The 13,150-nt window shown below is 45.5% G+C and overlaps 2 protein-coding genes across 2 annotated transcripts; both read right to left on the reverse strand.

Moving 5' to 3' along the window:
* Positions 1-5,857: 5,857 nt before the first annotated feature.
* Positions 5,858-6,268, reverse strand: LOC137317914 (histone H3-like). The gene has a single exon (XM_067980913.1). It carries the CDS (start codon positions 6,266-6,268, stop codon positions 5,858-5,860), a length of 411 nt encoding a protein of 136 aa, XP_067837014.1.
* Positions 6,269-8,443: 2,175 nt separating this feature from the next.
* On the reverse strand, positions 8,444-9,079 carry LOC137317958 (histone H1-like). The gene has a single exon (XM_067980954.1). The coding sequence runs from the start codon at positions 9,077-9,079 to the stop codon at positions 8,444-8,446; it is 636 nt and encodes a 211-aa protein (XP_067837055.1).
* Positions 9,080-13,150: the final 4,071 nt, after the last annotated feature.

A 13,150-nucleotide genomic window follows, 5' to 3' on the forward strand; every position in this document is an offset into this window, starting at 1 on the left:
CCCATATTTGACTCACATATATGTCCAAAAACCTCATAGTGTCAGAATGAAATGTACAGTTTCAATTCCTTTACTGCAGACTGAGGTACACATTAGATACAAGTCCAACATTCTCATACAGTATGAGACTGAAAGATACAGTATCAATTCCATTAGTGCAGACTGAAGTACACATTAGTTACCTGTCCAAAAATCACACTGTATCAACCTGAAAGGCAGAGTATCAATTATTTTACTGCAGGCAGAGGTTCACATTTGATACCTGTCCAAAAATCACGTACAGTGTCATACTGAAATATGTCGTATCGATTTGATTAGTTCAGACTGATCTACACGTTACATGCAAGTACAAAAATCTCACACAGTATCAGACTGGAAGATACAGTATCAAACCCATTAGTGCAGACTGAGTTATACATTAGATACCAGTCCAAAAGTCACATCCAGTGTCAAACTGAAAGATACAGTATGAATCCTATTAGTGTGGACTAAGCTACACGTTACAAACCAGTCCAAAAAATCTCTCGCAGTGTCTGACTGAAAGTTAGAGTGTCAATTCCATTAGTACAGACAGAACCACAGATTACATACAGGTCTAAAAATCTCATACAGTGTCAGACTGAAAGATACAATAGCAATTCCATCAGCCCAGACTGAGCTACGCAATAAATACGAGTCCAATAATTTCACAGTAGAAGATTGAAATGTACATTATCTTCAGAGATTAAGATGTAATCCTACAACAAAACTCACACACGTTGTTAGATTGAAACAAAATCCCAAAGTGTATCCATAATTACAAATTAATGCTCGACGAAAGATTTGCATATATTAATGAATTAAAGATACAGTTTCAAGCACTATACTGTAATCTGAAATAGGAATACAGAACAAAATAAGATTACAGAACTTGCACTTTGCCCAGAGACTGAGTTACAGAATTAATCCCACGCTGAGGTAAAATACCAGAGACTGACAGATACAGAATGAATCTCACACTCACATACAGTACCAGAGACTGACAGATACAGAATGAATCCCACACTCACACACAGTACCAGAGACTGACAGATACAGTATGAATCCCACACTCACAGATAGTGCCAGAGATTGACAGATACAGAATGAATCCCACATTCACAGACTGCACTGGAGACTGACGGATACAGAATGAATATTACATTCACATACAGTACCAGGTGACTGACAGAAACAGAATGAATATCACCCTCACATGCTGACTGAAAGACATAGAATTAATCCCATAGACTCATACAGTGTGAGATCTACTGGCCATAAGTGAGAACTGTAACAGAGTGGAACAAATTCACATTATCGTCATTGTTCCAGATTCAGGACAATGTGCAATGTGAGGAAATAGTTTCTCCCTGTAACTTCTACTCTCGTATTTTTTCATATTTTGTCAGTAAAAAGTTAGACAATTGATTCATAATAAAGTTTTTGTTTTGCTCATTCGAAAATTGCCCCATTATATTAATTCAAATAAACCGAACTGAAACACAAATACAAACTGAGCACAAATCTGGACGTTTCAATGGCGACCGTCAAAAGTGAAAGGGATAAAATATAGAAAAAATTAAAACCGAAAATGCTGGAAAGACCCAGCAGGTCCGGCAGCATCTGTGGAGAAGGGAAGCTCGGGTTAACGGTTCAGGTCAATGACCCTTCTACAGAACAGAAAGGTTAATCCGACATAATTTAAATAAGGAACGGGAATCAGCAGAGGGAAAAACTTCAGAAAATCAATTAATTTCAATGAATCCGGGCAATTGTGTCGTGTATCCACCTTACAGATCAGGGGAAATGATAATACAAAGGAACAGAGTTAAATTCAACGTTATGGCCGAAGAAATGAATTTTAAAAGTATTTTTTATATAAATTAGACCCGTTTGGAAATATTATCGCTCTGAACATCATCAAATTCGGTTCCAGTCTTGGTGTTTCTGAATTCAGGGTGCTGGGATTCAAACCTGTTGGAATTAACTGTTTGGAAGGCAGCTATACTCACCATTATAGTGCCTTATTTCACTCGGAGGGAGAAATGGAGTGTTTCTGTCGAATTTCGGACTGAATTGCTCCCTTTGGGTTTCTGGTACTTTAATCACAGACAATAAATAGTTCCCAAACATCAGCCCCTGAACAGACAAAACAAGCTGGTGGAATTTCTCATTCATAGATATTAAATAAGGGGATGGCAAAAGCAAATAGGAAGAGGTTAGGAAGAAGTCACAAAAACAATTAGCGAAGCAAACAGGAATCACGAAATCAAATTATCAAGGAATATAAAAAGTAAAAGTAAATTATTCGATAGACACAAAAATAACAAAAGGAAAATCAGAATATCTTGAGGGCCACTGAGGGATTCACAAGATAAACTCACAGGTAACGTCAGCGAAATGGCAGAAATATTGAATTATTACTTTCCCTCAGTATTTACCCGGGAGATTAACAGGGTGAACATGATATTAGAGAAAGAGGTCAATAAAGATATCAAGGCATTTAAGTTAGAAAGGGTGGTAGAACTCCTGGTCCAGATGGATTGTATCCGCACATATTAAATGAAACAAGGGAAGAGATAGCAGAGGCACTGTTACATATATCGGAAAAATCATTACAGAAAGAAATAGTGCCAGAGGACTGGATGACAGTTAATGTGATTCTAATATTTTAAGACAGGAGGTAGATCAAATCCAGGCAACGAAAGACCAGTTAACTAAAGGTCGGTGGTAGGAATGATCATGTAATCTTTTACTCACTGATGCAATAGAAAAACATCGAGAAACCAAAAATATCACAAAGAAGAGTCAGCACGGATTTCAGAAAGGGAAGGTTTAATCGTTTGGCAGAAGGTTTGACAGTTTAAATTACAGTACAACATAACTTACCTACTTTTCAATTCTATTCCTCTCGAATGTGCTGTGTTTGCTTTCTATGGCCTTATCAACCTGTGTTGCTACTTTTAATGATTTGTCAATCTGTACCCCTAAATCCCGTTGCTCTTCCACCCCATTTAGACTTTTATTTTCCAAGCAGTATGTGGCCTCCTTATTCCCCCGAGCAAAACGCACCACCTCACACCTTTAAATATGGAAATTCAATGCCCATTGACACGGCATTTCAGCAAGCTTATTAAACTCTTTTTTAATGTTTTGTATTTTTCCTCAGTATAAGCTGCACCCCCGAAATTAATTACAAACATTTAATACAGCATTACAACTACTGCTTTGTCCAATAAAATGATTTCCATTCCCAGTTTTTCTAAATCCCACCCGTGCAATATAATGTGAAGAATGAGTTTATCTTCTGTCCCTCTCTCATCTGCAAACTTCATTGACCCGGGGTTTGGGGACATCTACTGGCCGGAAGCAGAACTGCAACAGTTCGGAACAAATTGCTGAAACTGGACAATGTGCAGTGTGAGCGTGTTTGTGATTGGTGGCAAGTATTAAATCTGATTGGTTTCTTCAGTTATCCAATCATATCGATAAAGGCAAAATATTGTGATATCAGTCCCAATCAGAATCATTGCCTTCCCTCATCCCTCATTAGCATAGGGCTGTGGGGCTGCCTATTTAATCCGAGCTCGGAGACGATTTGGTTCATTTCTGAGTCTGAAATTGATTTTCAAAATGCCTGAGGACAAGAAAGCAGCTCCCAAGAAGGGCGCCAAGAAAACCTTGAGTAAAGCACCAGCCAAGGGCGGCAAGAAGCGGAGAAAGGCGAGGAAGGAGAGTTACTCCATCTACGTCTACAAAGTGATGAAGCAGGTTCACCCCGACACCGGCATCTCCTCCAAGGCCATGAGCATCATGAACTCCTTTGTGAACGATATTTTCGAGCGCATCGCGGGTGAGGCTTCCCGCCTGGCCCATTATAATAAACGCCGCACCATCAGCTCTCGGGAGATCCAGACCGCCGTGCGCCTGCTGCTGCCCGGGGAACTGGCCAAGCACGCCGTGTCGGAAGGGACAAAGGCGGTGACCAAATACACCAGCTCCAAGTAAAACTCCACAATGGACTGAAAAAAATAAACACAAAGGCTCTTTTAAGAGCCACCCACAGTCTCTCTGAAGACGCTGTACCGACACCTCTGTATGGAATCATTTTACGGTAGATAGTTTGACACTAACTGTCTCTTTATAACTTGTCCTTTTGTGATTTCTCTTGATATCGGGTAGATTCTCATAATAACTGCCGGGTATAATCTGTGTGGAGATGTTCAATTTACAGCCAATAAACAAAAACGTGTCCCTGAACCTCTCATTTCAGTTCATTTTCCGCCCCTTCCCCCGCTTCTGCCCCTTCAGAGCTGTTTTAAGGCGGTGGATTCGAGTTCGGTCATTTCATTCTCCTTCTCACGTATATTTGTTAATTATTCGGGACAAAACGAGGCTTTATTCCAGCCCGATTGAAAGTGAACGGAGAATGAAGCGGTTTGCAACAGATTCTGGAAGTTGTGACGAGAAATGTGGAATAACAGAGTAAAAGATGAGATGTTTAAATATTTGTTTTTACGCGACATTATTTACTAAATCCGCTTCTTGTGTTACAAATATATTGGCGGGCTTTTCACATTTCAAAAAAAGGTTCTGGCCGGTATTTTCCGCCCTTTTCTCATTGCCGGCTATTGAGTGGTGAATAAAACAAGCCTCTGATTGGTTTAACGAACAGCTCAATGTGGTTGAGAACACATGGACCAATCACAAGTGCCCCCACTGCACTCCTCCAGAAGGTTTTCGAAGGGCGAGTGCGGGAGGATTTCTTCATTCTTTGTGAAAGTGTTTGTGAGATTGTGGAAATGTCTGGAAGAGGATAAACCGGCTGGAAAGCTCGGGCCAAGGCCAAGTCTCGCTCATCCCGGGCCGGACTGCAGTTCCCTGTGGGCCGTGTTCACAGGCACCTGCGGAAAGGGAACTATGCTGAACGTGTGGGTGCCGGAGCCCCGGTCGATCTGGCTGCTGTGCTCGAGTATCTGACGGCTGAGATCCTCGAGCTGGCCGGCAACGCGCCCGCGACAAGAAGAAGACCCGCATCATCCCCAGACACCTGCAGCTGGCCATCCGCAACGACGAGGAACTCAACAAGCTGCTGGGAGGGGTGACCATCGCCCAGGGTGGGGTGCTGCCTAATATCCAGGCCGTGCTGCTGCCGAAGAAAACCAGCAATGTGAGCGCCAAGAGCAAGTAAAGCGGACACGATTTGATCTGATAACCCAAAGGCTCTTTTCAGAGCCACCCACTGTATCGGTGAAAGGGCTGGTTACTGTCGAAGCGAGTCATGAATCAATTTAATAGGGACTTGATTCCGATCCGAGAAACTAACAATAACTTGTTCAATACAAATGATCCAGATCGGTCTTTTTGCAGTACTCGCTTCAGGACAGCAGATGTCGCCAATCTCCCATAGATTGATAATTGCAGATTGTATGGTGAATGAGACAAAAAATAACAAAATCGTCAGAATTGTCAATTGGGCGGGTGGGATACAGAAATACCAGGGACGCATATGATTATTTTCTGTCTCATTCTCGGACAACACTGGCTCAGTCTGAGTTATTTTGCCCAGATTTGAACAGATGCTGACTGATATGCTGATTATTGTGTCAGCGATTGCTGAATTGAGAATGTGAGTGCAATTTCTTTTTGGATGTGAGTGAGGGAATTATTCTGTCCCTGTCCGTCCCACATCTGCTCCCTCCCTTTTATGCATTTCCCATTCAAGCAAGTTTCTCACGGCCATGCGATTTCAACCCATGCGATCACAGCTCTTTCCATCGCCGATTTGGTGGCTCTGAAAAGAGCCTTTGTTGCACTTGGTGCTGAAGCCGGGTCGGGTTTAGGCGCGCTCCCCGCGGATGCGGCGGGCCAGCTGGATGTCTTTGGGCATGATGGTGACTCGCTTGGCGTGGATGGCGCACAGGTTGGTGTCCTCAAACAGCCCCACCAGGTAAGCCTCGCTGGCCTCCTGCAGGGCCATGATGGCCGAGCTCTGGAAGCGCAGGTCTGTCTTGAAATCCTGAGCGATCTCTCGCACCAGGCGCTGGAAGGGCAGTTTGCGGATGAGCAGCTCGGTGGATTTCTGGTAGCGGCGGATCTCCCTCAGAGCCACAGTGCCGGGTCTGTAGCGATGAGGCTTCTTCACTCCGCCCGTGGCTGGAGCGCTCTTCCTGGCCGCTTTGGTAGCCAACTGTTTGCGAGGGGCTTTCCCGCCAGTCGATTTGCGCGCTGTCTGCTTGGTTCTGGCCATTTTCTCAACAAATCTCAAAACAACCTGAGAGCCAGAGAGTGTTAATACGGAGTCAGCTCTGGGGCCGCCTTTTAACGGGTCTAATTTGATCCGCCCCTGGCATGTGATTGGCTGAAGTCCCACACCCTGTCAGGGAGGGACCGCCCCGGGACTGTGATTGGTAGATTTGAACCGAGCTCTGTCAGTCAGACCGAAACGGCGGGAGGTATTGTGCCCAATTGGCTGAGCTGAAATTAAACATGAATTTCAAAAAGCCCGCCAATTTCAGGTCATCAAATAACAGTTTCAAGAAAATCTCATTTCTCTCAAGCAATTTAAGAATCCCTCTCTTTATAATCTCCATTATTTCCAACTCCTCAGCTCAAATCTCAAGCTGTTTCACATTCCGGTTCATTCTCTGATCTGTCTGTAAACGAGCGGGAATTAAGCCCCGGTCATTGTTTTCCTGAACCGGACAAAGTCCAGCTTCAATTTCAAAAATCCCGCCAGTTCCAGCCCGGTGAACCGCTCCTCAAACAGAAACTTCACATCGACCTGATAATTGAATGAAACACCGAGCAGAGAGGACACAGCGGGAGAGGTTGTGAGGCGGGATTTTACTCTGAACGGAGAATGCAATGTCTGCGGAAAGACTCTGTATCACCACCTGTTCATTTATACCGTGAAACCGGGAATTCCGCTTTCTCTCGGGATGGCTGATCTCCCTTTACTGAATGTTGGGGAATCTCCCCATCGTAATTAAATATCGGAAACTGCTTCCCCACTCCTAAATCTTTCCTCTCCCCGTTCCCAGGTCAGTGCTCTCTCTGTGAGGCGGTGGGTGGCTCTTAGAAGAGCCTTTGTTTTGTGTTCGGTTAGAAAGGGTCGAGTCGTTCAGCCGCCGAATCCATAGAGAGTGCGGCCCTGCCGTTTCAGAGCGTACACCACATCCATGGCAGTGACCGTCTTGCGCTTGGCGTGTTCAGTGTAGGTGACCGCGTCCCTGATCACATTCTCCAGGAAAACCTTCAGCACCCCGCGAGTTTCCTCGTAGATCAGACCCGAGATCCGCTTGACACCGCCACGGCGAGCCAGGCGGCGGATGGCTGGTTTGGTGATCCCCTGGATGTTATCACGAAGCACTTTCCGGTGCCGCTTGGCTCCGCCTTTGCCCAGTCCTTTGCCTCCTTTACCTCTGCCAGACATGATGATTCTTCACTCAGATCGCTGCTGAATGAACAGCGAACTTATCCTGGTTCCCTTTTTATGCAGCCTGTCCCGACCTGACTGAAACATTCACAGGATGATAGAGGGAGGGGAGGAGACAAAGTGAGACATTGAACAGAGAGGGGAGGAGACAGAGTGAGATATTAAACAGAGAGGGGAGGAGAGAGTCAGAGTAACGGACAGAGCAGAGAGCGGCCTCTGATCTTCCAGCTCCACCTCCAGCTTTCTCCACCCGCCAATTTCAAACCGTTTATCGATAACTGAACCGAAACACAGCGCTCCGCACAAACCCTTACAGACTCGGGCTTCATATTCAAGGATTTCCAGAAACTCGGAGCTTTTGAATAAGCCCCATTACAATTAAGAGTCAGTAATATTCCTGCCCAAATACAGTCCCTTCTATAACATATCTACCCGTCTCCTTCCATTTCAGTGGCAGACCCGATTCTATCTCCCCACACATCCCCTCCCAGACGGGTTCAGCAGTTTACAAACACTTATTCCAGCTGATTTGGAGAATCTCATGTGTTGGGGTTTTAATTGTGATAGCGGCGGATCTCCGCCAGTTTTACCCTGTCACGGACTCTCGCCCTGAATCTGTGAGAAAAATGAACTGGGACTGGAGCCGAACACACGCCAGTTCGAGTGAGGCCCGGCCCGGACATATCGGAAACTGCTTCCCCAGCCCTAGATCTTTCCTCTCCCCGTTCCCAGGTCTGTGAGGCGGTGGGTGGCTCTTGGAAGAGCCTTTGTTTTGTGTTCTCTCTATTTTATTTCAGACAGTGGGGTTGGGGCGTGGGTAGTGAGTCACCAGGACCCTGGGTTTATTTTCAATGATTTCCATCTGAAATCTGAGCCCGGCCCCGGGACAGGAATCATCTGATTCCGGGGTCAGCTCTTTTCTGAGAGACGTGGGTGGCTCTGAGAAGAGCCGTTGGGTTCAGATGTTCACAAGTTGCACTTGATTTTTTACTTCTTTTTGCCCGCTGCTTTCTTGGGCTTTGCTGACTTCGGCTTGGGCTTGGCCCTCGCTTTTTCTACCTTCTTCGCCTTCACCGGCTTGGGGGTCTTGGGCTTCTTAGCCGCCGCTTTCTTCTTAATTGGTGATTTCGCCGCCTTTTTCGTGGTCGATTTCTTGGCAACAGGTTTCTTGACCGCTGATTTCTTGGCGGCCGGTTTCTTGGCCGTTAATTTCATGACGGCTGTTTTTTTGTTCGCTGGTTTCTTTCCGGGAGATTTCTTGGTCACTTGTTTCTTCACCTTCTTTACCACTTTTGCCTGAGTTTCCTTCTGAGCGACTCTGAAGGAGCCCGAGGCGCCCGTGCCCTTGATCTGCACCAGGGAGCCTTTTTCCACATTTCTCTTGATACTTAATTTAATCTGGGACCGGTGCTTCTCCACATCCAGGCCTTTGGCAGCCAGAACCTTCTTTATCGCGGCCAGGGATATCCCCTTGCGATCCTTGCAATCCGCCACAATCTTGAGGATCTGTTCGCCCAACGGGGGACCGGTGGGTCGGGGAACCGCCTTCTTCTTATTCGGAGCATTGGTTTGAGCGGCGGCGGCGGCAGAAGGAGCCGTTTCGGCGGTTGCAGTGTCTGTCATGTCCGGGACTCTGGAGAAAATCTCTCTGACAGTCAGAGCTGGGTCAGAAATGAAACGAGAGGCGGCGGCACAGAGCAACTTAAAGGCACAAAGCGGACGGGGCGGAGACACCTTGCTGTCAGCTCCCGGCCCCTCCAGCCTCTCTGTGTTTCTCTCTCCTCTTAAACTCGCCGGTTACAATTAAAATCGGGCACTCCAGAGTCCCAGACTAGCCCCTTCCTATATCTAACACCGGAATGTTTGCTGTCGAAAAACTTTCACCGGAATTGAAAGCACCAGTTTCGATTTAAACCCGTTTCATTGCTGCACTGATCGCGCTCTCTCACCCGATCGCTGACAGGATCTCCGTTTTTCGTCTGAAATCTTGAATTTAACTCAAACCTTACCTTAATTTTTCACTTCGGAGCTCGGCAGGGGAGGAGTGCGATCCTTTGAAAGGGATTTTTAAAAATTTTACTGAAAAGCGACCCGGAAATCCGGCGATGTGACCGGCCACACAAACACAGTGACATTAATCTAACCCGCCCGCCCGTTTAACACACTCTCTCTGACACAATGTTCACATCTTCACATTCACAGGACAAACTGGTCGCCAGATTGACAATTCCCGGGACAGGCTTTCCTCCCCGCTCGACCTGTGCTGCAGATTCTCGGGGTTTAGTTGTAGTTTCCCAGCTCAGTAACTGTTAAACACTCTGAGGCCGGCGCTCCTCACAGTGACCGTCTCACCAACAGCACCGGAGGTCTGTTCACAAACACTGAATCAGTCTTTACCTTCCATCAGGGTGTCGATATTAAGCTCAGTAACAGTATTTCGCTTTCATTTACAGCGCTGGAGAGAGAGAAAGACAGACCGACAGATAAACAGACAGACAGAGACACACACACAGACAATGTATCAGTCTCACACTTCCTATCAGTATGTCCGTTTCACACTCAATAACAGTATCCCACATTCATATGCTGTGCAAAAGAGAGAGAGATAAACTGACCTGGAATGTCCAGTTTTCACTCAGTAACAAATTGGAAAAATTCTCCATTCCAATTGCTATTCCAAGGTGGAGTGACAGAAGATGCAGTCTCATCTCTCACTAAAATTATTTCAGAGACAGACACATTATTAATCCCATTCTCAGGGACAGTGTCACACATTTAACCCTCTCTTGCATGTTTCACCCTTTGTAATCTTGCAGCTCAGGCCCATTCAGTATTTCCCTCAGTGACCGAGAGTTTCATTCCGATTGAAATAATCTGGGACTGTTGCTGTCAGATGTTAATCCCACACGGTCGCAGCAAATATACGGACTCCCACTTTCCTCCGCTGTTTCTCCAGGATTGGTTTGAGAAATCCTCCCTCCAGTTTCGGAGTCACGGGTTGCTTTATCAGTCAGGGAGCCAAGAATGAACAGAACCCATTGGCTCATTTCACAGACGCCCATTTTATCAATGAAAGGCCTTTTACCATCAAAAGATACCGAGAGAAACAGCAGGGATGGAAACATCGAGTTTAATAGTGAGAGATTGTAAAGTCAGTCTGGATTCCAGCGTTAGGCACTGGTGGAATCCCATCTGTTTCCATTCTGGTGCCTGTTCCTGCACTGTCTGTGGACCCCATTCCCTTTGACCTTTCTGAGAGTGATAATATACATACTGTGTGTGAGAAGGAGTTGGCTGCACTGTTCCTTTGTCTCGGGGGGAGGAAACTTCACATTCATTCTGGATCCTTCTCGGATTTGCTCAGACTCTGAAAAATTCCAATTGGGGAAAGTTTCCATCGATTTTTGTATTGGGAATTAAAACAGATATCTGCGCATGCGTGACCCAGCCCCGCCCCCAACGCTGATTGTTGATGAGCAGAAGAGCGCATGCGCGCTCCCCTCCCCCAGCTCAGCCTGTGGGCGCCATTCCCTCAGTGAGCGGAAGAAGATGGTTTAAAACAGCCGGGAATGGAGAGATCACGGCCCCCGGGGGAAGGGAGCAAAGAGCAGCCGCGTTACAGCAGCTCATCGCTTCGGGACCGTGTCCGCAGATGGGCTCAGAGATCGGCATTGAGTCCAGGGTGAGGGCAGGGGAGTCCGGGGTCTGTTTGTAAGAGGCGGAGTGGATCAGGATCTGGTCCCGGAACATGGAGTGAGCGGGGGAAGGGAGAGTTCATTCTCGGGCTGTGTGTGTACAGGGTGTGTCCAGGGGAAGGGAGAGAGAATGGGAAGAACGTGCTATTTAAAATCATTGCTGTTTTCTCTCCCCAAACCAGTAGTGAATGGTCCTGGTTTAGTTCCTATCTCACCCTGTTTATTGTTATTGGACAGTGAAGAGTGGAAACAGAGCCGGACAGTAAGGATGTGGGGAGTTATGCAAAGAGCATCTATTGAAAGCACCAGGTGAGAAGTGTGAAGGACACATTTCAAACAGCGGCTGTTTGCTTTCTGTTGAACGGTTAGTCCCATGGGAGAGGGGATTAGAAACCCGACCTGTACAAAGGGCCCTGCCCCATAGGGTAGTCCCATTCATGGATCAGTGCAGGGGTTGCATTTTGTCTGGATGTCACTCAATTGTTCTAAAACAGCCTAACACACCTGGTATGCTGAAGCTGAGTGCTGCAGGACTGCAGTCGAGTCAGACACTGACAATGTATCACTGGTTTTCATTTGTCGAAGCACAAAATAATTATTAACAGAGCTATTAAACTGATCACTTTTGTATTTTCTACCTCACCTGTTATTGAGTAACAAGAGATAATTTTCTTTCTACAGGCAAATCCGAGAATGATCCAGAATGAATGTGAAGTTTCCTCCCCCCGAGACAAAGGAACAGTGCAGCCAACTCCTTCTCTCACACAGTAGGTATATTATCACTCTCAGAGCACAGAGACACAGACAGGTCATCAGTTCCACAGTCTCAGACAGCAGAAGTAGTCAGTTCCACACTGATCCCAAGTTCCAGAGACACATTTTCAATCCAACAGTCAAACAGAGCAGGTGAGGCAGACGCTGTTCCATTGCACCCGAACTCAGTCCCGCTGACAGGAAGATACAAAAATCCCAGTCCAAGATCACACTATCAGATTGTCAATTTCCAAGAAGTGCGGCATTCGCCATGAATTAAAAACCAGATACCCCGAGATTCCAATTGAATACTAGCCCAGAACCCTCACACCCACACGGGAGTTTAATACACGCAGTATCCATTCGAATAGTGTACCATTCGAATACAAATTGCAAGTCCAAAAATCATGTACAATATCAGATTGAGAAATGCTGTGACAGTGTAACCTGAGAAACAAATTAGATACCAGTTTATAATATACTCATAGCATGAGATTTAAAGATACAGTATCAATTCCTTTACTGCAGGCTGATCGACACATTATATACCAATTCAAAAATGTCACCATATCAGTTTGAAAGAAATATTATCATTCACAATAGTACTCACAGAGATACTGATATGATACTCGTCCAAAAAACACAAATCTTCTGATTAAAACCTCCAGCATCAAATCCTAAAGTGTATCCATGTTTACCAATTAAATACTTGGAAAAACTGTTTAAACATTAAGATCGTAAAGCTACAGTATTGAACACCATAATGTAATCTGAGAGAATAATTATATACAGATACAGAATGAATCTCACACTCAGATACAGTACAGAGACACACAAACACAGAATGAATCCCACACTCACATACAGTACTAGAGTTTGCTAGACACAGATTGAATCCAACACTCAAGTATGGTGCTAGAGATGTCAGATACAGAATGTATCACACACTGACATACAGTACCAAGGACTGACAGATAGCAAAACCATCCCACACTCTCATAAAGCACTAGAGACTGAGAGATACAAAATAAATCCCAAACTCAAACACAGTACCTGAGATTGGCAGATACAGAATGAAGACCACACTCACGTACAGTACCACAGTCTGATAGAGTACAGAATGAATCTCACACTCACACACAGTACTCGAGACTGACAGATACAGACTGAATCCCACACTCACACACAGTACCTGAGATTGGCAGATACAGAATGAAACTCACACACAGTACCAGAGACTGACAGA

Source organism: Heptranchias perlo, unplaced genomic scaffold, assembly GCF_035084215.1.
Source record: "Heptranchias perlo isolate sHepPer1 unplaced genomic scaffold, sHepPer1.hap1 HAP1_SCAFFOLD_64, whole genome shotgun sequence".
Classification (NCBI taxonomy): Eukaryota; Metazoa; Chordata; class Chondrichthyes; order Hexanchiformes; family Hexanchidae; genus Heptranchias; species Heptranchias perlo.